The sequence below is a fragment of the Pantherophis guttatus genome, chromosome 15 (assembly GCF_059756535.1).
Source record: "Pantherophis guttatus breed Tessera chromosome 15, ASM5975653v1, whole genome shotgun sequence".
Classification (NCBI taxonomy): domain Eukaryota; kingdom Metazoa; phylum Chordata; class Lepidosauria; order Squamata; family Colubridae; genus Pantherophis; species Pantherophis guttatus.
Genome location: NC_142077.1, coordinates 3,603,613 through 3,629,530, shown reverse-complemented (window position 1 = coordinate 3,629,530; position 25,918 = coordinate 3,603,613). Strand labels below are relative to the sequence as shown.

The window sequence follows — 25,918 nt, the reverse complement described above, 5'->3', positions numbered from 1 at the left end:
GAGCATGTGTATCTTTCCATGGGTCTTTGCGTCACTCGTAGCTTTTTTTATACTTGAATACTTGAATAATACGCCCAAATCATTATCCCTTGTGTAGGGTCTATAACAGCAGTTGCCCTGTGCTGGATGCTTTGGGAGATGCAATACTAAACTCAAGCCTCTTCACATGGACCATTGCTAATATTTTGAGCTAGATCAACGGTCTCCAACCCTGTGGACTTCAACTCCCAGAATTCTCCAGCCAGCATGGCTGTTGTCTGAGGAATTCTGGGAGTTGAAGTCCACAAAGTCTTACAGTTGCTAAGTCTGGAGATCTCTGAACTAGATGGCGAATTTGGCTTGAAACTGAGACCCACATCTGCATGAACCTTGGTTGGGTTGAGGTCTACCTTCATCGCAGGGGCGGGTTCCAAATCCCGTTGCTACCGGTTCACTTGTGAGCATGCGCAGAAGCGTCCAGGCGGGTGGGTTTGATCATCATCTTTTAACGACCCCCATAATCCTCTGCGGGATGGAGTCTGGGCAACTGAATGGAGCTGAGTGTTTCCTGGCCGGATGCCTTTCCTGTCGCCAATGCGGAGCTTTGTTCAGCAGATATATTCTCAATGTGCCCAGAGAGAAAGAAATATCTGCCTCTACCTAGGATTGAACTCACAGCCTCCTGATTGTGAGGTGAGAGCTCCACCTTTAGGCCAGCTCAACACTTGTTTGATTGCTTTGATGCTATGTTCAAATTATCTTGACTTAGCCCTCTGAAATGAGAAATTTGCAAGTTTACATGGTAAAACAATTACGGTTTTTCCCTATAAGTGTGTGCCATCTGCGCCCCAAAAAACTAGAGAGAGAGAGAGAGACAGGCTATCTTAGGCCATCTTGGTACAATTTTGTCTTAACAGGTCCTCGTCTTATGACAGTTTGTAAGAGAAACCCCGAAGGTCCCTATTTCAGAAGAAAATGCATAGCAGAGAGTTTCATGTCTCAATAGTTCTTTATTGAAAGGGTTATATAATAATAAACGGCTTTTACAGCTTTGTCCTTGTAGAATATGCCATACGCTTTGAATCTTTACAGTATTGATGATAGTAGCTGGAGAAATGTTTTTGTGCTCGGCTCAGAAATAAATGGAAGGAAACCTCTCCCCACCAGCAGCTAAATGTAAAATATGCTTCTATAAATCCACAGCTACATTGATTTAAAACACTGGCAGCTACCAGCTTGTAACAAACCGCTTTGTGGTTCGTTACAAGCCATTGTTTCCACTGTGGGGTCAAAGCCCAACAAAATTCGGCTTCTTCACCCAGATGCAGATAGTCCTCGACTTAAAAGACCACCATTGAACATTCCTGTTACCTCCCCCATTGACTTTGTTTGTTAGCACGTCATTAAAAAGTGATTGCATGACCCCGGAAGACTTGCAACCGTCATAAATACGAGTCAGTTGCCAAGCCGCTGAATTTCGATCACGTGACCAGGGGATGCTGCAAAGTTGTAACTGAAAAACGATCGTAAGTCACTTTTTCAGTGCGTTTGTAAATGGTCACTTAACCAACTGTTGTAAGACGAGGGCTAACTGTAGCCACACTAGCTTTTAGAATAATTTCAGTGTATCTGTAGATTAATTTCCAGGTACTGCAAGGCTGTCACCACTACAGAGCAGGCCTAAATAATCTTTGGGGACCCCTTTAATACATTTAGAAAAACTCTTCAGTAATCCAAAGGAAGTGGCTTGATTTTGAGGAGATCTGGGCTTTTAAACATCTAGTAAGCCTGTTCTAAAAGGGACGCGGTGGCTCAGTGGCTAAGATGCTGAGCTTGTCGATCGAAAGGTCGGCAGTTCAGCAGTTCGAAACCCTGGTGCCGCGTAACGGGGTGAGCTCTCGTTCCTTGTCCCAGCTTATGTTTTTATGTGCTTATGTTTTGAAAGCACGTAAAAAATGCAAGTAGAAAAATAGGGACCCCTTTGGTGGGAAGGTAACAGCGTTCCATGCGCCTTTGGCGTTGAGTCATGCCGGCCACATGACCACGGAGACGTCCTCGGACAGCGCTGGCTCTTCGGCTTTGAAACAGAGAAGAGCACCGCCCCCTAGAGCCTGGAACGACCAGCACGTATGTGCGAGGGGAACCTTTACCTAAGCCTGTTGTAGCTATTGTGCTACCGTTGGATGCGTGTCTTGCCACAGAAGGGTGAGGAACTGTGGCACCACCTCTCCGTAGCAATAGTGAGAAAAAAAAAAAAGAATCAGATCTGTAAAGAGTTGACCCACCTGGTCTAGAGCTGAACCTGTGGCCATAACGATCAGCTACACTTATTAACGATATCTCCCTGGCATTATCTCACAAAGTCGCTTGATTTGACAGTCCCATTATAAATTATGGATTTGTATAGATTAGCGTAATTTAGCTTGACCTAATTCTTCACTGATATGTGTAGGAATCATGCTCTCCTGCTGTTGCCAGTGGTCAGCCTGCATTACACATGAAACACTTGAAAAGACAGCTCTAGAGAAGACAGTTGATAAATGTCTCGGAGATGCACTAAATTAATACCGCATATTTCATCGTCCTCTGGTTCCCAAAAAGGTGTCTATACTCTGGAACCAACGTTAATTAATGGCATTAATTTCCGACTATTAGCAGATAATAACTGCAGCGGTTGTGTACAAATCAGTTTGTTTCCATTTATGTCATCATTAGAAGCTTTTAAACCTCCAAATAATTTCCTTCTATACGCCCTGCATATCTGTCTATATAGAATAGTTTGTGCTCCATCATACTGCTATAATTCTCACTAAAAATAACTTGTGGCTTTGGGAGAAAAAAAACCCAACAACACCAGTCTCTGGTAAGGCTTGTTTTAATTGATCCTAAAATTCTCACTCATTCTCCTGTCTGGTTGTTTACAGTGAGCCATATTTAAATTTCTTGTGCCTGGAAATTATTTTGGGAGACCAGAGCGAGAGATTTTCAATTCTCCGTTTCCCTCAAAATAGGCTGCCACTTAAATTAGCAATCTGTTAGTCCATGCTCATTTTCTACAATGGCACAGAAAATATGGACATTCTGGAATGAATTGAATAGGCAGTATGTGGTTAATTGTCGCTTCTCTCTTTATCATGAAAGGAGATGTTGTTTGTATTGGGCTGTTACACAATGCTTACATTTACCGCTGTGCGAAGTAAACACTCTTTTGGGGGGTGCGGGTTTTTTTTTTAAGGGTCACTTCCTCCAAATTTCTTGCAGATCTTTTGAACTCACATCATTTCCTAGTGTGGTTTTTTTTTTTAAAAAAAATTCAGACTAGCAATTTTCTTTCGGATAGGACTTGTGTGGCAAAAGATACAACTCGTTTTTAATTACAGGTATGACCACAATTCGGCTGGGATGCGGTGGCTTAGTGGCTAAGATGCTGTGCTTGTCGATCAGAGCAGTTCAGCGGTTCGAATCCCTACTGCCGCGTAACGGGGTGAGCTCCTGTGACTTGTCCCAGCTTCTGCCAACCTAGCAGTTCGAAAGCACGTAAAAAAATGCAAGTAGAAAAAATAGGGACCCCCTTTGGTGGGAAGGGAACAGCGTTCCGTGCGCCTTTGGCATTGAGTCATGCCGGCCACATGACCACGGAGACGTCTTCGGACAGCGCTGGCTCTTCGGCTTTGAAACGGGGATGAGCACCGCCCCCTAGAGTCAGGAACGACTGGCACATATGTGTGAGGGGAACTTTTACCTTATGACCACAATTCACCCCAAAATTTCTGTTGTTAAGTGAGACAGTTGTTGAGTGAATTGTGCCCGTCATAAATATGAGTCAGCGGCCAAGCATCTGAATTTTGATCACATGACCACAGGATGCTGGAACAGTCGTAAGTGTGAAAAACGGCTGTAAGTCACTTTTTCAGGGCCATTGTAACTGAACGGTCACTAAATGGACTCTTGTAAATCAAGGGCTACCTGTATCTCAAAACTTTTTAAATTTTGTTGTGAATTTTGAAACTTTAAAAAAAGGGGCATTTTATTATTGTTTTTAGGGCTTTCTTTGTGCCCTCGGACAATACAGTGTAGTCCACGGTCGTAAGCGTGAAGAACAGTCACACGCCCCCTTTTTCAGTCTTCGAACGGTCACTGTCGTAAGTCGGGGACTACCTGTACTACCTGTCAGTTTCAAGGATAGCAGACTTCCCAGTTTCTCATCTCCCCCCCCCACCGCCCCCCCCCAAAAAACCCCTCCCTGGGAAATCCTCTCTCTATTCCCTCCCTTCCACTTCCTGTTTTGTCTTCACAAGCGTGTGAAGAAGATGCTTCTCGCTCCAGGATTTTGTGGACCACAAGTTTCCTCCTCCGTGGGAGCGGATGGCGATCAGGGCGCAAGACGAGAAAATTAACACCTTCTGATTTATTTATTTATTTATTTAGGATAAGAGAGGGAGGACTTCCTGGGGATGGGCTCATGGCCGTCGCCGCCACCGGCTTCTGTATCCAAAGCAAAAGATTCCCCTGTTTAGCTGTGGAACCCTAAGAGCCCCACGGATTTAGGCTGGACATTTGGAAATCTACCTCCCACGGCGTTTTAAAGTACATGCCTTATTTTATCTGGGTGGGGTTTTTTTTTTTTTTAAATGGAGAGGAAAAAAAAAATGCTCCTTAACAGTCTTGCAATCCTCAGCTGGCTCGCCACATGTCTGAAACCTGGGTCTCCTTAGAACCCAATCAGTTCTCCTCTCTCTCTCTCTCTTTTTCTCTCTTTCCCCTCCTCTTTCCGGACCCTTTGCCGACGTACCCTTCCCTAAGGCACCTCTCCCGTAACATTTGGGGGGAAACCGAGGCGTGCTTTTCTTTCTCCTCGCCTCCCCGGCATCCATGCCGTGTTTTAGTTTGCGCCTCGGCTGCCAGCGAGAGAGAGAGAGAGAGAGAGAGAGAGAGAGAGAGCCTCCCAAGGGGGCCAGTCCAACCCGTGCCTGGATACATGAGGCAGGGATGTGAAAGAACAGGATAACCAGCCTTCCATTAAATATTGGCTCTTAATATTCCGGCTTCTTCCCTGCCTGTCGTCCTTTTTTTGGGGGGGGGGGGTTGTCTAGCAGCAGCCAAGCAGCAGCAGCAGCAGCAATGAATTAGCCGGCAAGCACAGCCTGGCAGCATCCTTTTTACTGCATTGTAAAGCATAACAAATTACATGCGGAGGAAGGAAAGGACTAAAACCCAGTGAGTAACGCTTCCCACCCCCCCACCCCCTTCTCCCTCGGTTTCCTGTGTTTTTTTTTTTTTTTTTTTTACTGCAATTGTTAGGGCGATGCAGTCGGTGGTCTGGGCACGCAGGGCGAGGGATTGTAGCAGCAGCAGGAGCATCGGGCATGTCCAGTCTACCTTGCGGTTGCAGCCCACACAGATCTCTCGCCGCCGCTCCTGGGATGTAGCTGAGACAGCTCTGAGAAAGACAGGGAGGAGGGGGGGCCCCCCGGGGAGGACTTGCCCTGAAAAGACGTGCTCTCGCCAGGTGACGGGCTTTGGGGAGGGTGGGGGGGTGTAGAGAGAGAGAGAGAGAGACCAGACAGAGGCGTCTGCGGAGGGATGCTGCTCGTCGGGACCGATGAAGGAGATGTACCCCAAAAAACCTGACGGTATGTCTGCGTCCGCGGCCTGTTTTATGGCGAGGATGGGGTGGGGGGTGGGGGGGTGGGATTGTCTCCTTCTTGGTTTGGATTTCTGACATATTTCGGAAGCAGCCTCGGAAAAGAGCGGGCGCGTTCCTCCACCGCCAGGGTCCAGGAGAATAGGACGGTACTGCATTGCTACATCAGGCGGCATCGATCCGTTGAATGGGCAGATTGGATTTTGTGGCAGGGGAGCCGGCGCTCACCCCACGATCACTTTCTTTAAATCCGGCTTTTTATTCCATTTATCTATCTATCTATCTATTTTTTTACAGCCGAGAAACTGAAGAGAAGATGCTTTCGGTGGTGCTTGTTGTTGCCGTTGTGTAGCTGGGCTTTTCTTACTCATGCCCTTTTCAGACGCGGGTTCCTCGGATGCGATCGGGGGCGCCTCTCATCGGATTTGTTGTCAGGAGTCTTGGGCCTGTTCGTTTCTATCTTATTTTCGCGTCTTTGACTTGCTTTGTCCGATACAAAGGCTTAATGTTTGATATTTGTCTCGGCTGACAGTGTCAGCGATCTGGGTGTCCCCTTTTTTGCTTCTGAGTGCAAAGGAAATCGTAACTCCTCGCCTGCTTTTTCTGGTGCTTAGACATTATTTTCCCGAGGGACCATCGGTTGTATCTTACAGAGGATGCTACGCATTGTTATCCGAAGGAAGAAAGTAATAGTACGGTCCAGAACGTGAATTGCCTCTCCGTTCCTGGCCTGTAAACATTGTGTGACTCACAGCTTTTCCCTTCAATTGTTGCCGTATTAACAGCCATGCTTAGGTTATTCAGAGCACGTGAACGAATACCCTTCCTCCCGGTGAAGAAAGGGAAGGAGCGTGAAGAGATGATGAGGCAACTCTGGCGATAGCAGCTTGGCTTTGCAGAGAGTAAACCTTTTGTACTACAACTAGCGAGGCAAAATGTGGGGGATCGGTGTGGGTGTGGGTGTGTAAGGGGAAATTGAACTGGCGCCTTTGGGAAAATATAAATAAATTTTGCCGGCCCGTATTGCAGCTAATTCAGGGCTTCCGATTCCAAGTCTGCTTTCCCCCACACCATGGAAACAGATTCTTTATTTTGGAAGAGAAATGCAGGCCTTTAATAGGGTAATTTTCCATCCGATGTTTGTGGTTACCTAGTTGGAAGCGTTGATGTTTGGGGCAATAGCGAAAAAAGCTGTCCCTTCCTTCCTTCCTTCCTTCCTTCCTTCCTTCCTTCCTTCCTTCCTTCCTTCCTTCCTTCCCTTCCTTCCTTCCTTCCTTCCTTCCTCCCTCCCTCCTTCCCTTCCTTCCTTCCTTCTTCCTTCCTTCCCCCTTCCCTTCCTTCCTTCCTTCCTTTCCTTTCCTTTCCTTCCCTTCCTTCCTTCCTTCCTTCCTTCCTTTCCTTTCCTTCCCTTCCTTCCTTCCTTCTTTCCTTCCTTCCTTTCTCCCCCCACTCCCCAAACAACAGGAATTTCTTCCCTAAGGAAATCTGCTTTTGAAACCCCAAGGGCTTTTAAGAAGTGATCTTTATTTATTTCTTTATTACATTTATACGATCTTGGCATGAGTTTGCTGTTTATAAAGAAGTGGGGGGTGGGATTGGAAAGAGCACCGTTCAAGCCCCAACCCTTTTTTGGACTCTGGAATGTGTGCGGTTGGTTCTTGAAAGAAGCTTTGTTGGTTTTTGAATTCTCAAGAGTGCACAACTATCCCAATTTTTTTTATTATTTTTTATTTTTACACTTTGAACTTAGAGCAATGAGACGGAGGCAGTAGGGTTATTTCTAGCATTGGGGTGTGGTTTGTATAATCATCCCCACATAAAATTTAGGTGTTCAGACTGTGTAATTGTTTTCTCACTTCTTTTCATTCCAAGCATGTTAGTTCTGTCTCTTTTAAGGCCCAGGGTATAAATAACTTCTTCTGATTTGTAAATATTATAACTTCAATCAGCATGGGATGGTTTCCAAGCCTGGTTAGAGTAAAATAGGAGTTACGCTAACGGGGGTCAACTTTGAGGGGTCCTTGGTGCTCCCTGAGCCTGCTTGTTTTCTTGCAGACGTTTCATGACCCAACTAGATAACATCATCTGTCCTAGTTAAGGAAGGGGATTTGTTTCTCAGTTTATATTCTGATGGCTTGTCTGTCTGTGTGGGTGGGGGCGGTTGAGATTCTTAGTTTGGGCTGTTTACTGATGGCTCTTTGGCAGTTTCTTGATTGGGGTATTGCTTGCTTGATTGCTGGTCTGAAGTTAACCTTGGAGTTAATTACTGGTGGAGAGATGCAGAGTCTTTTTCTCCTTTGGGCTGGGCGATTGTCTCTTTTGCATAGTCTGTAGATGTTGTTGATGTCTATGTGTCTGTTGATGGCTGATTTGTCAAGAGGGCCAGACTGTGGAGGAATTGGTTTCCTTAGGAAATTTAAGTTCCACTTTTCATTGATGAACAGGTCATCGAATCCCCCCCCATGATCGGCGATCCCCACAGGCGTCTAAAATTCTCCATCTTTTGAATGACGGTTAAGTAAACAGGATTATTCCCACATCCGTGTCGCGTTGTGTGGGGGACGCCTGCGTCCCCATCTACGCTCCCAAGTCAGCTCCGTTAAAAGATCATACAGCCCTTTCGTGTTTATGTTGCCATTGTTTCTTGAACGCTCTTTTGTCAAGTTGGGTCATAACTGGCTGGCGTGCCAGTTATTTCAAATGGCAGCTCTGCTGAATCTGCTTTTTTTTTTTTTTTTAAAGGTACTTTTTTTCCCTTTACGTGCAGGAGAATCGTGAACAAAACGGGAATCTCAAGGTTGCATTCTTGGTTAAAAATCTGATTCTACTTCAACTTACGTGGTTTGGGGAGTTTTGGGAGATTGTCAGGAGAATCAAAGGCAATGGGGGAATCTGGGCTTCTGGAGTTGGATGAAATAGAGGTGGAAAACCTGTTGTTCAGAAGTGTGGCCTTTAAACCTGCCCATCTCTTAATTGTTGCTTCTTTAGAAAATGTCCCACGAGTCAGTGTCTAATCTAGGTGGGTGATGTAACAAGTTAGATGCATAGCATGGCTGCAGATCCGTTGATTTAAGAGATTAAGAAATATTACTTTGGGATAATATTTTGGTCTTGTGTTACCCCAAGAAGAAGGAACTTGGCCATTCAACAGGCTTTCCTGCATGAGGTGATTGTCCCTTCAGATGAGCAAACCAGAATTGTGCTACGAAAGTCTTATGTATGGCTATTAACATCTATATTTCTTGTTCATAGATAGAATAGAATAGAATAGAATAGAATAGAATAGAATAGAATAGAATAGAATAGAATGGAGTAGAATGGAGTAGAATGGAGTAGAATGGAGTAGAATAGAATATAATTCTTTATTGGCCAAGTGTGATTGGACACACAAGGAATTTGTCTTCGGTGCATAAGCTCTCAGTGTACATAAAAAATACATTCATCAAGAATCATAAGATACAACACTTGGTGATAGTCATAAGATAATAAGTAAGCAATCAAATTATACTAGGAAACTAAATAAAACAATATAAATTGTAAAGATACAAGGAACAAGGTTATAGTCATAAGTAGAAGGAGATAGGTAATAGGAAGGATGGGAATAATAATAGTAATACAGTCTTAGTATTACTTACACATATGTATTCAAGATAGAAGCAGGCTTTGAATATTCCAGGGAGATTCTGATGGGCTTGTGAATAACTCAAGGGGACAAACCATGTTCTGAGAAGCCAGGATTGATATGGGCTAAACAAAGGCAACTGTTGTGATAGGTTGTAAAAGTGTGGGTAATTGTGAGCATAAGTCTGGGTAATTGTAATCATGAAAGAGTACTAGAACTTGGAAATGGAAATAAAGGATATTAAATTGAATGTATTTGGATAAGCAACCAGCGTAGATTGCTTTAAATTAGATGATTACATGATTCAGGACTTTAGGCCTATAGAAAGGAACCATAGGACAGCAACGTTAAAAAGTCATTGCTGAGTGCGTGCTGGACTTTTACCCAGTAAACAGAAGATCATATCTATTAAAATGAAGAGATGGATAATACATTCAACATAATTGACACGTACTATAGATGTAATATCAGGAATTGTATAGCAAATCGAAAGGGGTGGAAGTTACAACATCAAGAAAAGACTACCAATTTGTGATGGAAATGAACGTATGGATGGGATAAATGCAATAAGGTTGGCAATAACAGAATTTTGTAAGGAGAATTTGTTCATTTATTGCTAGTCTCCGTTTCAAACTATCCATGGACATCTGCAGGTATCTAACATGGAATAAGGAAATACACAGTGGAAAAATGCAATCCAGCAACTAAGACGCTTGCAAATTACGGAACAGATCCTGATCGTGTTAAATGCATAAAAATACAGTGTATATGTGCGTGAAAGTTTTGACCAGTAGGACATGCACTCAGAATATAAGGTCCCCATAAGAAACAGATTCATCATCCATAGCTTATGTGAGAGAGAAACTGGGAAGCTGAGAAAGAGATAATAGGCAGGAAATCCAAATGGGAGGGAAAATCCTAAAATTTCAAAGAGGAAAAAATCAGACAGAATAAGCTTTCATAATCGCTGAAGAAAGATGGTAGGCCTTGAATGATTACACAATGACTTAAATGCAGACTTCTAGTGTCAAGCCAGGCGAAGACACAACAGCTCATTCAAGAATGTAATCAGGAAAAGAAAGTGGAGATAAGAGATTAGAAAAAAAAATCACCGAAAAAGTACTGCGAAGCTAGCAATACTTGAGAATAATCACGAGATTTAACTGTAGCAGAGAAGTTTAAAGGAAAATGAAGTGACTGAAATGCAGATGATAAAAATCTGTATTTTGGCCTGGTGCTCATGATGAACATGTCTGTGCGTCCTTCCACATAGCTTCCACATTATCTACTTTCATCATTCCTTTATCTGTAACACAGATAAAGTTTTGCTCCTAAGTCGAATTAAATGCTGGTTTTAGTCTCATTGGGAGCGAATCCTGGCTTAATCTATAGCTGGGTTTAAGGCAAGTGAAAAAAAAAAGAGCTGGGAAGAATGCCTTCCCATGTTCTTGAATAGGGACCTCCAAACTTAGCATCTTTAAGATTTGTGGGCTTCAACTCCCAGAATTCCCCTGCCAGTGCTGGCTGAAGAATTCTGAGAGTTGAAGTCCACAAGTCTTAAAGTTGCCAAGTTTGGAGATCCCTGATCTTGAATAAAAGGGGAAAAAATGTATTTTCATTACCCCTGTAAACTGAGAAGACTGTTTAAAAATAACCATACTTGAGACTTCAGGTTAATAGCCATGGTAATAAGGCTGCCTTCATTAGTTCAGTTCTTACTAGGAAATAGTTTAATTCATCATGTAAACTTTTTCCAGTGAGAACAAGGGACAATTTTTCCTGCTGTTTACCTAAGACTCAAAACGGGGGCAGTTAACTTGTTCGATTGAGACGGCAGACGTGAATGTGGCAAGACTGACTCATCCACGCAGAGTTTCAGAAAACTCACAAAAGTACTTCTAATCTAATATTGAAATTTGTTAGCCAACTAAACGCATTACAAAGTCCATTTATTGTGAGTACTCTAGTAAAGGCCAAAATTGTGCGTCCTATGACAAGAGCAAATTTTGACATTCGGGTATATTCTCCTTGGCTGTGTCTTGAGGTGGGGCCGATTATAATCTGCAGTTATATCAAAAGTACCAAGTTGAGATGAGTCAGTCCACGTGAAACTATAGATAAGAATGCTAACTTGTCAACTTAAGATATGGTGCGTACATGTAATTAAGAGGTATGTTGGGAAATGCCAAGCAACCTGCCTATAATAAAGTTTGTCCCATTGGGTGTCAAAATTTGCGCTTTGATTAGTGACCGTGGTGGCCTTCAGGACAATACTGGTGATCCTCAACTTACAATTGAGCTCAAAATTTCTGTGGCTAAGTGAGACGGTTGTTAAGTGAGTTTTGCCCCATTTTACGACCTTTCTTGATAGAGTTGTTGATTTAAGTGAATCTGGATTCCCCATAGATTTGGATTGTCAGAAGGTCTCAAAAGGAGATGACGTGACACCCCCCCCAGTACACTACGACCGTCATAAACACGAACCAGTTGGCAAGCGTCTGAATTTTGATCACATGACCATGGGGATGCCACAGCAGTCATAGACGTGAAAAACAGTCATACTGTCAGGGTTCCAAGTAACATCCCCAACGAAAGAAAACTCCGAGACTTAAGTTTCCTCAAAGTTCCATTTTATTAGAAGATGTCATATTGGCACATCTGGGAAAACCCGAATCTGAAAGTTTCCAGGTTTTCCCCACCCGAAGGAAAGTTAAACTTCCTGCCCAACACCCACAAGTCCATCACATGGTCCAATCAGACATCGTTCCAACTGGAGATGCCTCCCAGCTCCATGTGCAAGTGCAGGGCAAGATGTCCTTGACTTCTTGAGAAAAGAATGTTGTTATGGCTACATATCACCCATACTCCACACAATCCCCCCTCCCAGTTTCCCACAGTCACAAACGTGGCACGTCTGAAGGCCTAATGCAAAAGATGGCTTCCAGGCCTCACAGACTGCTCTTTGGAAGGCCAGATCCTGAAGATGAAACTCAAATATTTTGGCCACCTAATGAGAAGGAAGGACTCCCTGGAGAAGAGCCTCATGCTGGGAAAAAGAAGAAGGGGACGACAGAGAAGGAGGTGTCTGGATGGAGTCACCAAAGCAGTCGGCGTGAGCTTAAATGGACTCCAGAGGATGGTAGAGGACAGGAAGGCCTGGAGGAACGTGGTCCATGGGGTCGCGATGGGTCGGACACAACTTCGCAACTAACAACAACAACATTACTTTCCAGAGAACAGTGCCTTCAACAATTCATGAGCAATCTGGACCAGTTCAGTTTGGTGTGGTAGGCACTATGCGCCTTCCCATGCGTTGACACCTCATCCCATCACATGAGGGTATAGCGGGAGATGGACTTCAAATGTTCACCTCTCACTGGCTGCAAAATTAGGTCCGATTGCTGTGCCCCGATTTCCAGACGGGTGTGTTTTGGAAAGAAATTGTCAGAAAAGATTGGCTACCATCCACCATGCCAACCTCACAATTTTGCTTGAAAGAAGCCCCGATCTTCATTCCGTCTGAATATCATTTCAGATTCCCCCAAAGCTATTCTGATCAATATTTTAATGCCGAGAGTTCACCACACAAATTTAAGAGTTTATTGATTTGCAGAGAGTAGTCATTGGAACCGGAAGCGCGGGATGGCATCTGTTTCTACAAACCCTGCGTAGTTTTGTGAGCTTCTGTTTTAGTTTCAATAATATTTACGGTTTTATATTTAGCTTACAAACCTTCAATACCCTTCAAGGGAATTTCAGTTAGTGGTCTGGCAGTCGGCAGGTTTTGAGTTGACTCCCAGATGGAGGTTTGAGTTTGTACTTCAAAGTCTCAGGCACATGCAAGCACATGCAAAAGACACAATTGCAACATTATATTCTCCACTGCTCAGCTATTCACAGTGATTGAGCAAAAAGGATACTTCTTTTTTTAAAAAAATAAATAAATAAATGGATGATGTTTTCCCAGTGCTGTTGGAGATGATCATGGATTTCATGGCTCACCTCCAATCTAGAAGACGGTGGTTGCCTTTTCCTTGCGTTCACAATTAAATGCTCTGTACTTAGAATTAACTTTTGATCTGTTGGCTATGTTGCAAATTATAGGAATTGTACCTGACTTATCTTAACTGGACCTTTCCAGCTTTTTACAACCAAGTCAAGTGATGACAATAAAACCCGAATCCTGAGATTGTGAATATTTGAAGTCATCTAAGAAGTCTCTTCAAAAAGGGACGCGGTGGCTCAGAGGCTAAGACACTGAGCTTGTCGATCGAAAGGTCGGCAGTTCAGCAGTTTGAATCCCTGGTGCCACGTAACGGGGGGAGCTCCCGTGACTTGTCCCGGTTTCTGCCAACCTAGCAGTTCGAAAGCAGGTAAAAAATGCAAGTAGAAAAAATAGGGACCACCTTTGGTGGGAAGGGAACAGCGTTCTGTGCTCCTTTGGCATTGAGTCATGCCGGCCACATGACCATGGAGACGTCTTCGGACAGCGCTGGCTCTTCGGCTTTGAAACGGAGATGAGCACCGCCCCCTAGAGTCGGGAACGACTAGCACACATGCGCGAGGTGAACCTTTACCTTTCAGTGGGAGGTGTAATGATCCAGTCAGGATCCTGTATGGCTTTTAGAATATTATGAAGTCCCTGGATGAAATCCTGGAAAGATTAGGATTGTAATACAGGTAGTCCTCTACTTAAAACCATTCGCTTAGTGATCATTCGAACGATACGACGACACTGAAAAAAATTACTTATGACTGTTTTTCACACTTATGACTGTTGCAGCATTCCCCATGGTTATGCAATTAAAATTTGGATGCTTGGCAATCGATTCGTACTTATGACGGTCGCAGTATTCCAGGGTCATGTGATTTGCTTTTACGACCTTCTGATAAGCAAAGTCAGTGGGAAAGCCAGGTTTCGCTTAACAACGGTCAACTGTCTTACCAACCACAGCGATTCACTTGATAATTGTAGCGAGCAAAATTGTAGAATGGGGCAAAAGTCTCACTTAACAAATGTCTCGCTTAGCAACAGACAAGTTGGGCTCAACTGTGGGCGTATGTCGAGGACTGCCTGTACAATTTTTTTGTTTTGTTTTGTTTTTTTGCATCTCCTTTATTTTCAGAACTTGCTCAGAGCACTTCCAGTTATGATGTGCGTTCAGGTTTTGAAATGCGAAGGATAATGAGAGAAAACAGCAGGGAAATGTCAAGAAGTAAACAGAAATAAAATAGTAAATTATGAAACGGCAGTTTCAAAGCGGTCCCGGGAGAATCAGTTGCACAAAGCCAAAAAAAAAAAAGGAAAAAAAAGGAAAGAAAGAAACATCGATGGGTGAAAGGCATAAGATCAGTCTTGCATAAATAGCACCTCTCAGTATACAGGGGACAATACATGAAATTGAGAGATATTTCCCCTTGGAAGTCTTCATTTTCGGTGGTTGGTTATACCTGGGCCCCTGAGAACATCCTAGCTGTAACGATGGCTGGTCTTTCTGAAGATCCAGATATTTATTTGGTCGGACTTCAGATGCCTCCATCATGGACACAGGAGAAAGATACTTTTGAGACACGGTTGAAAATTCAGGTGGATGCTTAGGTGTCTGGAGGCTAAAACATTCGAAGAACGGTTGCAGGAATTGGGTTTGTCTGGTCTAGTGAAAAAAAAAAAGGAACAGGGTGGACACGATAGCAGTCTTCCAATATTTGAGGGGGCTGCCACAAAGAAGAGGGCGGCCAACCTATTTTCCAAAGCACCGAAGGCAGGACAAGAAACAACAGATGGAAATTAACCAAGGAGAGAAGCAACCTAGAACTAAGGAGGAATTTCCTGACGGTGGGAACAATTAACCAGTGGAACAGCTTGCCACCAGAAGTTGCAAATGCTCCAACATTGTAAGTTTTTAAGAAGATGTTGGATAACCATTTGTCTGAAGTGGTGTAGGGTTTTCTGCCAGAGCAGGGGGTTAGACTAGAGGACCTCTGTTATTCCTATCTGGAACGTACTGAAAATGGGAAATGTAACCGCTTGTAAAAACGTCACTTTCTCCCCCATCTCATCAGAATCCCCTTTGGCAGTATAGATGATAATTTGAAAAATTTACTTACCTGCTGCAAATCAACCTCCTAGGTTACTGCTGTGTTGCTGCTCAAAGCTGCCTTTGAAAATTGGATATTGCTGTTATTTCAAAACGTTGAATTATTTTACGATTGGATATTTATTTTACTGTATTATTGATCACTTCATTTATGTTATTATGACACAACACGAAGCACCTCTGGAATGTTTTGTTGAAATATTTGAAAGCAAGTTAAGAAAAAGCTTCCCCCCCTCCCTTTGTTTTTATAGGTAGTCCTCGACTTACGACAACAATTGAGCCCAAAATTTCCATCGCTAAGCGAGACATTTGTTAAATGAATTTTGACTCATTTTACGACCTTTTTTTTTTTTACGGCCACCGTTGTTGAGAGAATCACTGCAGTTTTATTACTAGCTATTTCTGTAAAAACAAATCTATTTAATCAGCAAAACCCAAAAATCAAAATTTTCATTTCCCCCTCCCACCCTCAACCTCAGGCACAAAGTCCCAAAGCGGTTTCCAAAAAGAAACTAAATTGTGTTCTTTTCTTTAATCAAAGCAGTCAATTTTAGCCATCCCTGCTAACTCCAGAAATGAGTAAAAGGAAGGTTTGATGAGACGCTAAGTTTATGACTTGTCTTGCCTTGCCATTATTTTTCTTTACGGAAATCTGAGAGCAGGAGTTCCTGCCATGGCTTGGGCTGGTTTTTACCGTAAGCAACAATTTTAATGAACAGCATTTAACAGTTTCTGTCTTTTGGTGATTGGAGTAACATTTATTAGTTTTGGCTTACTCGAGAGAAAAAAAAACGTGCCCCCAGATCCCCATTCAGTCAGCTTCTTTTCCTGGTTCTCCATAGAATCAACCAATTTTGTTTACTGAAAAAAAATACAATTCCGTCAAAGAGAAGTTAAGAGCATTTTTATGGTGTCGTTTTGCTGGAAGGAGAAAGAACTAAATTAAAATGTTTTAACAACGGTGCCTTTCCCTCAAAGTGGTTTTGAAGCTGATTTTTGCCTCTCTAGGTGCCTCTTTTCTAATTTGTTCTCTGTTGCTTGTGATGTTGTTTAAGCAGTAAACTGCTTGTGGGAAGATGCATTAGCTTGTCTGTTTAAAAAAAAAAAACTCGCAGGTTGGCATACTGCTAAGCAGTGACAATTGTCAAGCATTTAACAAGAAGGTTAAGAATTGATGGCACTTGGTTCTTAATGTCTTTTGGCCCATTCGAAGCTGTCTTGCCCAATGTTTTATTGACCGTGAGAAGAAGTTGTTTAGTCGTTGAACTCCACTGGTATAATTCTGGACAGCTAAACTTCCCAACTTTTTTTGAATACCTGTTAAAATAGCTGCCTCATAAAACACTCCCAGCGCAGATAAGTATCCCCTTCTCCTTAATGTATGATTTCAAGGATGAAATGGAAAATACACATACAACCATTCATTTAGCGACCGTTCCAAGTTAAAACAGCATTGAAAAAAGGGACTTACGACTCTTTCTCCCGCACTGTAGCATCTCCCGTCTGCAACTCTTGAAGGCAGCCACCAACTTCCTCCCAAGTTCTGCAACGGGCTGACTCCAAGAAAAGAGGCGGCTGCCTTAAAGAGTTGTGGGCCATGTTTGCCTACCTATGCGATCCCTGAGAATCCAGAGGTGAGATTCACATATTTGTAGCAACCAGTTTGCCCAGCACCGGAAATGTGAGCGTGTGTGCGCCGTCTGCGCGTGCGTGTGGCGTCGCAAAACACGGCAATTCGCTTGCATGCGGCGTCAAAAACTCAGCGATATAGGACGGGGTTATATAAGTCGCCACTACCGGTTTACCCGAACCGGCTGAATACCATTTCTGCCTTGAGACCTTTTCTTCCTGAAACGCCAGGCGTTACCATCAGTGGTAGCTTCTAAAGCCAAGTCTGCCTTCTCTGCATAAAAGATAAGGTCTATTCGTGGCAGGAAAACCCTTTTACGTGGTAGCAACGTTAACAGATGGCCACTGGTCTTCGATGTTGTCTGAAGCCGAGCTGTTAACCCGGCGATAGATTGACTGCGGGAGGCTTAAAGGGCAATTGATTAATTCTTAAAAGTGGAGCCTTTTTTACGGCTGACTTTTGATTTGCACCTGAAGCTCGTGGTTTTCCATTAGGTGGCAACCGGAAGCGAAGCTGGAAACCCTTGTGCTGTCATCCCAGGACAGATCCTCCATCCGTGTAGCCCACTTTTAAGACTTGTGCACTTCAACTCCCAGAATTCCCCAGCCAGCAAGCTTCGGAAACACTGCGTTAGCCACTCTTAGCATCTGATGAATGGAGCTGCAGCTCACAAATGGCCTTTGAATAACATTTAGGAGTTGGAAAAGGGCCACTTTTTGACCGTCGACTAACCCAGCTCCCCTTCTGCACTATCACCAAGCTTTGTAGTTTGACTTAAGAGGCCTTCTTCATACTCACTTCTTAGATGTTTCCCCCACGTTTCCCCAGTGCAAAGTTTTGTGTACAATCTATTAAAGTTAACAGGGCTATTAGTACTGGTTTTCTTTCTTTCTTTCTTTCTTTCTTTCTTTCTTTCTTTCTTTCTTTCTTTCTTTCTTTCTTTCTTCCTTCCTTCCTTCCTTCCTTCCTTCCTTCCTTCCTTCCTTCTCTCTCTCTCTCTCCCCCCTTCCTTCCATCCATCCATCCATCCCTTCTTTCTCCTCCACCCCTCCTTCCTTAAATTTCATTTTAGCTCCTCATTTCCCCCCCCCCCCAGCTTGCTCTTAAGGCTAACTTGCTACTGTTTGGAGCCAACTTCCATGTGGAGTTATGACTCAGCAGGTATTTTGGAGTGGAAGATTTAATTGTAGGAGGGGTGAGATCTATTGAGCGTGAGTCAGACCTTTGATCCAAAAAATCAGTGGAAAGCTTGTTTTGGTCTCAGCTTTGAGCATAACTGCCTATGTTTTGTGATATTCTCATAAACGCACCGTTTTCTTTTTATTGGCCGTGGAGTCTTCTATAGCTAGTCCTCACGTTGCTTGGCAACTGTTGGAAGTTGTGATGGACCCCCATTCCAAAGTTCCGGTGGCCCCCCTCCTCCTCCACAGCCGTGTCACTTGCCTTTCAGGTACTCAACAACTGACTGCACTTACGGCCGTTTGCAATGTCCGGCAGTCACATGACCATGATTTATGGTGTTTCCTCCCCCCAAAACAGCCTTTACTTCTAGTTTTCAGCAAAAATGCCTCGCAGCAAGCAGCGGCTTCGCTTACCGACCGTACTTTATGACCACTGCAAAAAAAAAGAAGGCTTTAAAGTTAGATCCGTCGCATGGGTGACCCACTTTACGACTGTAATGGATAGGCTCCATTAGGTTGTAAGTTGAGAATTGTCTTTATTTCTTTTCATTGGTGACCTTCTACCACAGACATGTGGATTAATCTCCCTTTTCTTTTAACCCGTTAATTCAGAATATCTACACCTGTCTGGTAAGCTGATCTACAAAGTCCAATAGAACCAATATGGCTGCTGTAGTAACCTAGCACTAACTAATGTTAGTGCTGTAACATCTAGACTCTAGAAAGAGTGCAGAGAAGAGCAACAAAGAGGATTAGGGGACTGGAGGCTAAAACATATAAAGAACGGTTGCATGTCTAGTTTAATGAAAAGAAGGACTAGGGGAGACATGATAGCAGTCTTCCAACATCTCAGGGGCTGCCCCAAAGAAGAGGGAGTCAAGCTGTTCTCCAAAGCACCTGAAAGCAGGAGAAGAAGCAATGGGTGGAACCTAATCAAGGAGAGAAGCAACTTAGAACTAAGGAGAAATTTCCTGACAGTTAGAACAATTGATCAGTGGAACAACTTGCCTCCAGAAGTTGTGAATGCTCCAACACTGGAAGTTTCTAAGAAGATGTTGGATAACCATTTGTCCGAAGTGGTGTAGGGTTTCCTGCCTAAGCAGGGGGTTGGACTAGAAGACCTCCAAGCTCCCTTCCAACTCTGTTATTCTATTCTAATGGAGAATTCCAGTCCAAAATCTTACGCTTTCCTAACTGCTGTTAATAGAAGTTGTTGTTTTAATACTATCCAACTCTGGATAAAACGCCAAACTCTACTAAGGAGGGAAGTGTGCAGGATTCTTATCTCAACAATTGATTAACTTAATGCTTATTTGAAATATCCAAAAATCGCTATTTAAGGGTATGTTCTTTGAGCTTTTCCTGTCTACTAAAAACATTAGAAGAAGAATAAAATAGAATAACAGAGTTATTGGAAGGCAACTTAGAAGTCTTCTAGTCCAACCTCTCCTGTTCGAGCAGGAGACCCCATACCATTCCGGACTAATGGCTCTCCAGTCTCTTCTTTAAAACCTCCAATGTTGAAGCACCCACAACCTTTGAAGGCAAGTCATTCCACTGTCAGGGTTCCAAGTAACACCCTCAACAAAAGAAAACTCAGAGTCTTGAGTTTCCTCAAAGTTACATTTTATTAGAGATGTCATATTGGTACATCTGGGAAAACCCGAATCTGAAAGCTTCCAGGTTTTCCCCACCCAAAGAAAAATTCAAATCCCTGCCCAACACCCACAAGTCCATCACATGGTCCAATCAGACATCGTTCCAACTGGAGATGCCTCCCAGTTCCAGTCTTCCAGGGCAAGTTGTCCTTGACTTCTTGAGAAAGGAATGTTGTTATGACTATCTATCTATCTATCTCCATGGAATCCCCCCTTCCAGTTTCCCACAGTAGTAAACATGGCAGGTCTGAAGGTCTAATACAAAAGAAGGCTTCCAGGCCTGACATCCACAGATTGATCGTATTGTCAGGAAATTTCTCCTTAGTTTCCTTAGTTGTTGGGGGGGAAAAATTCCTGACGATTAGAACAATTAATCAGTGGAACGACTTGCCTCCAGAAGTTACGGGTGCTCCAACACTTGAAGAAGAAATCTCGAGAAGAAATTGGACGACCAAGGTATTTTCTGAGAGGGAGCAACTCAAGATTGGCTAGGAAGTAACGTGTGAAGCTGTCGTGGACTTGAGACCTGAATTTTCCTGAAAGAGACCGATGCAGGCTGTACAACAGAGGACATCATATACCGCTAGAGCTGTGAAGTGTGAAAATGGCTCCCAGAGATTGCTCGGAGGAATCGATGCGCAAGCTGATGAATTTGGACCCTTTTTGCTCTTTGACTTTTAATACAAACCATCTTCTTTTTGTAGCCGTTTTAATTTTAGGGTCGAATTTCTCCCAGGTATTCTCCGTAGATGTGTGTTTGTGTGTACGTCTCACATCCTGTGTTTATTTCCAACCCGGAATGTGTTTTGGCCGTCCCGTTGTCATAGAAACAGTTACATTCCTTTCCATGTTCTCTAATAAAAACCCACTGAAATTAAAAGTCTACCTCAAGATCTTTTGGTCTGGTTTGGTCTCGTCAGGCTAAGGTTGACTTGGCTGCTGGGCGTGGATGCGGAAAAAGGGCTTATTTCTACACAGGACTAATGATTTTTCATCCATGGAGAAAATGTAAGTCTTCTCAGCCCAAACTTTTATGAGGACAGTCATTATTATTAATGCTTTCTTGTGGAGGGGTTAAATATTTTAGAGGACATTTTTTTGGGTTATGGTTCTTGAGCCAAAGGTCTGTTGAAATCTTTGTTTGGTACCTTGAACGTTGTTGAGTTTAGACGTGAGTTTAGGATACGTCTGCAAATACGATGGATATGAATTGTTGGACCTGTAGATATCTTAGCCTCAAACCTCATTGATAGCATGTCCTCTTTGGCTTCTACCTATGTGGCCCTTAGAGCACACCTGCTCCAAGGTCATGCATCACATCATTTATAAATTGAGTAATGATTATGGAAAGAAAAGACCAGAATCCAGTTCCTATAAGTATCTGATCCCTAAAATGGTGCAAAACCCTGAATCTGCTTTGATTTATAGCATTGATGCGAGGATTTCCCCCCTCCCCCTCCCCGTTTCAGATCTTTCATTCTTCTAATTTAATCTTTTATTGATCTTTATTCTGGTCTTATTCTCTTTTCAACTCCTCTGGGAGTTTTTTTCCCCAGGCGTGTTATTTAAAATAAAGCTTGGTATGCTTTGGGCTTGATTTAAAAAAATAAATAAACATCCCTTTTTTCCCAGCTGCATACATTCAAATTCTTAAAAGAGCCCAAAGATTTCACACACAATGAATGCTTTGGACTGTTCAAGGCAATGGCAGGACTTTTGCATGTCGAACGGTGAAGCTTGCGTGGCTGAACAAGATGATATCGCAATGGAAGAAGCATTTTTTTTTCCAAGGAAAAGCCGATTGCGTGGGTCGTAATATCTCAGTCATTTGGGTGGGGGAGAGTGGGGGAGTCTTCTGATTCCAGATCCATATTTGGATAGAGGGGTACGTTTCCGAAATGCGGTTTGATGATGTCTTGCATCAAGGATTCTACGATCGGTTGTGATCTGTTTGTATTTTTTTTTTAAAAAATCTGGATCCTCTTACTTTATCCCTTTCCTTCAGAGAGGAGAAAAATTGGTTCTGCAAAAGGGAAAAACTCTCTCAAGTTACACTCCCCACCTGCAGCTGAGCTTGCTCTGAAAAAGACTCCTAAAAAAAAAAAAAAGCTATAAGGCCGGTATGAAAATAGCTTTTAGGGCATGCTTTGAAAATCCAGTGAAATGAGTGTGGTCTCCATACCTTAACCTGAATCTGACTTCCATTTGGACGAAGTTCCTGAATAGAATATTTGTCGTTTCTTAATGGATGCCACCCCCCACTCCCCAGACCTCTTAACCCCCTTGATCCTACCGACATCATCTTCCAGGAGGGAGGGAGAATATAAGAACGGGGAACATAATTGTGTATTGTCGTGAGGGTTTTCCCAGCTAACGTGCCTCGATGGCAATTGGCTTAAAAAGAACCGAGCCTCTTCTCGTCAGGTCTGTCATCTCTCGCCATCTCACCTGAAGCTGCAGTCCTGGAACTGTAATAAGACCATGATCATGTGAGGGGGGGGAGAGAGAGAGAGAGAGAGAGAGAGAGAGAGAGAGAGAGAGATGGAGGGGAGGGAGGGAGGGAGGGAGAGGCCGGCGCGATGGGGAGACATGTTCTCCACATGCATTTTGAACAGCGCAGCTTTTGGGCGATGCTGTGTTTCTTGTTGGACTCTCGGAAAAGCCCCCATCTAGACGCCACCGGCTCGCCGTAGAGAGGGATTAATATGCTCCTGCTTTACACCTTTTTAATATCCTTCTCAGAATCAATCTACCGGCGGGGCGCCAGAAGATGGAGGAAGCTGTACCGAGTGAATGGCCATCTGTTTCAAGCCAAGCGCTTTAACAGAGTGAGTACTGTGGCCGAAAGAGACGCTGGAGGCGGGGGTGGGGTGCCCCCCCCTCCCGGGAGGCAAGGGTGGTGGGGTAAGGGGATGGGGTGGAGAAGAGAGAAAAAAAAACATCAGGGGCTGCCAGGTAGATCCTTCCCCTGGTCTGGAATGGTGGGGGGAAAAAAAGAAAGAATCAATTCAGTTTAGGCTGCACACAGTGATTGAATAACAAGCTTTCAGTTCCTGCGTTCTGGGGAGAGAAAATCCAAGCGTGATTCCCCCCCCCTTCAAATGTGTGGGTTGGTATATTCAGAGGAATATATATATATATATTTATGCTGGCTTTCCAGCTCATCTCCCTGACGGGGATATCCACTCTCCCAATACACACGGATTTTCTTTCCCGTTTTCCTTCCCTTATTGTTTCTCTGGATTAGCTTCAAGATGCTTAGATAGCTCTTAAAATGCACCGGGAGCTAAATAGATGTGACCTAATTAACGACACCATAAATATTTCTATCTTTGGAGCAGCGTTGGCTGCGTGCGTTTGTGTGTGTGTTTGTGTATGTGTGTATGTGTGTGTCGGAGACACAGCTGTGTTAAAGATCTGACTTCATCTATATAGCAAAGCTTCCCCCACCACACCATTTCTTAACCCAGCCCTTTTAATGCTGCAGAATGTAATCAGTATCTAATCCATTTTTATTTTGGTGAAGATTTGTGCATTTTGAGAAATGGTTGGGCGAAAGATTTATTTAACTGTCAGGATGGTATGGCTGTCAGTACTCCTTGATACAAGAAGAGGCTGGTGTGCTAGTGTGGGTGCCCTCACACAAACACACACTTGTTATCTCTGATGCAAGTCTCCATCCGTCGAAGGGGTTCGGAGCAAAATTAGATTTTATTTTTTTTTAATGGCAGCTCACATTTTTAATCTCATTCCTGGCGATCAAAATCTTTCCTGATTCTCGTCTTGATATAGGCAGCTGGGTTATGTACAGATCCCTGAGGATTGTCGAATGTGAATATGCCTTTATTTTAATATTAAAATCTTATTTCAGGAAGCAATTGAGGCAGAAGGTTTGAGAATCCCCAATCTTTGATAAGCCATAAACCACGAAAACTGGATCTGGGTAGTGTTGATTTTTGTAAAAACGCATGGATTTCAACAATGTTTTCAGCAGTTAATGGGGATCTAACTAAAGCAGTCGAGAAAAAAGCTATTCCTGATTTATTCTGAAATGTATTTATTGGAATTCATAGCTGTTAGGTTCAGATGTCTAATTTTTCTTTTTTAAAAAATGTTCTCCATTTTGCAAACCTCTCATGCATCTATATCAGATTATCAGGCACAAAGATGTCTAAAAATGTGTTTTTTTTAAAAAAAATATTATTGGTTGGCTTAGAAGTGCAGCTAATTATGTGTGCCTAAGGAAACTAGACATAGACGTCTAGAGCATTAAGTCAAGCATTAATCCGACTGGGACAAGTCAAACTTCACATCTCAGAAAAAAAACCCCAAAAGTTTCTGTATCAAAATGCGTACGTTACAAATATTTTCCCCCGCAGAACAAATACATACCTGCGAGCTCATTTACCTATTCATTTTAATAAGTCCCATGCAGGGCACGTTCGATTCCAGGATCTGCTACAGTAGCAATTAAGGAATTAAATCGGCATCACAACAGGGCCATAATTAAATTTCAGAAAGATTGGGCCTCTACAGCACACTTACATCACGTATGTTTGTTTACACCTGCCCACATCTGGCCGCCAAGGTCTCCTGTCTCAGTCTGTTCTTCTCTATTTTATCAGATTTAAAGTCTTTTTTTTTTTAAAGAAAAACACCCCTTTTCCATTGAAAACAAGACTTTGAAAAGAATACAGAAGGATTACTTTGTTGCAGCAACAGTCTCATAAATACTTTTAAAAGACTAAAAATTCTTAAGACTGAAATAGTACTCTGAAGTTATTGGTGGGAGTTGCAAATATTTTTTTGGGGGGGAGGCGGTGTTTCACAACTTTTAAAAGAAGCTAATAAGTTGGTGGGGGCAGAGCAGGTATACTGTCAAAGCTCCCTCTGGGTCAGGCTTCTCTTGTGTGTTTCAATCACCTCCCCAATAATATAGAAATTTAAACATCATCGTTGGAAGTCTGTGGTGTGTTATTATTTTTCTCCCATCCCTAACCCCAGTAAAATCACAACTTCCTTTATCAATGGAGGGGAACCCTGAAAAATTCTGTAGTCGGTCCTACATTCATTCATTTCATTTATTAGCTAAATAGATTTGCATGCCTCCCATCTCAATATCGAAGCGCCTCAGGTAGCAAAATCAAAACGTTGCAAAAATCAAGTCCCATCTAGTGACGGACGTTTGACTTTGCCCTCATAAGCCCACCCCCCCACCCCCCCAACTCCTGATCATTCGGGCATGTTTTCATTTTTTAAATTATTTTTCAGTGAAAGCTACTTGGGTAGCTTTTTCACGATACAATTTCTTGATGTAGAAACTGCTTTTCTGCAAAACCTGGGCGATTTCAGTGGGCCGCCACGGCGCCGACAGCGTGGCCCAGACCACATGTGGAGCAGCTGTCACGTAAAAACGGCTTGCTGAAAACACTTGCTCCCACTCAGTTCCATTTCAAGTGGCTTCCCACACGCCAGCGTGGGGGAAATGTGCGAACTGGGCCATAGTAACTTGTGCGAAGAGGTTGAGGGCTACTCAGCCAGGCGCTTCTGATTGCAATTCCTCTGATTGCTCTCGCCGCCAGAAAATTAAGGGTTTTTTTCTTTTTTTCTTTTCCAAAGACACAAAAACACTTTTTTACGCCGGGGAGCTTAGCTGCAATTGGACAATGGCCTCGATTATGTATAATTTTCCATTCTGTCAATCGGCCTTCGTTCCTCGTTTTGAGGGGATTCGAAAGTAATGAAATTTGGGATATTATAAACTTCTTGGTCCACGTAGGAGAGCGTCAGCCTCCCAAAATGACAAAGCTGAAGTTCTTGATAATCTACCTGTCATTTGACTGGAGCAAAATCTTATCACTGAGAACTGTGAAGATTTTTTTTGGAGTCTCACTTTCCAGTCTGTTTCCCTCGCTACACGCACGCACACACACACACACACACACACACACTTTGGGTATGTTATTTGGTTTGTTAAAAGAGCCAGGAAGATCCTCCTGATCCCGTTAGCTCATAGTTTAAGATGGATACGTGGGCATATAATTCAGTTAAAATTCAATAAGAATGATAGAATTCATTCATGGGCCTTTTATTTCTTTGCCTGCAG

The 25,918-nt window shown here is 43.1% G+C and overlaps 1 protein-coding gene across 5 annotated transcripts in view; it reads left to right on the top strand.

The window, feature by feature from the left end:
- PRKCZ (protein kinase C zeta) overlaps window positions 1-25,918 on the top strand; it is a 74,144-nt gene that overhangs the window by 16,332 nt on the left and 31,894 nt on the right. For 2 of the 5 annotated variants that reach the window (XM_087879296.1, XM_087879295.1), the window contains exon 7: window positions 22,555-22,640. In XM_087879296.1, coding sequence (XP_087735422.1) covers window positions 22,555-22,640 — 86 coding nt within the window. Of the gene's footprint in view, window positions 1-4,254; window positions 5,197-5,509; window positions 5,613-22,137; window positions 22,237-22,554; window positions 22,641-25,918 lie in introns of those variants that run through there. The other 3 variants (XM_087879297.1, XM_034434840.3, XM_087879298.1) reach the window with 3 other exon arrangements.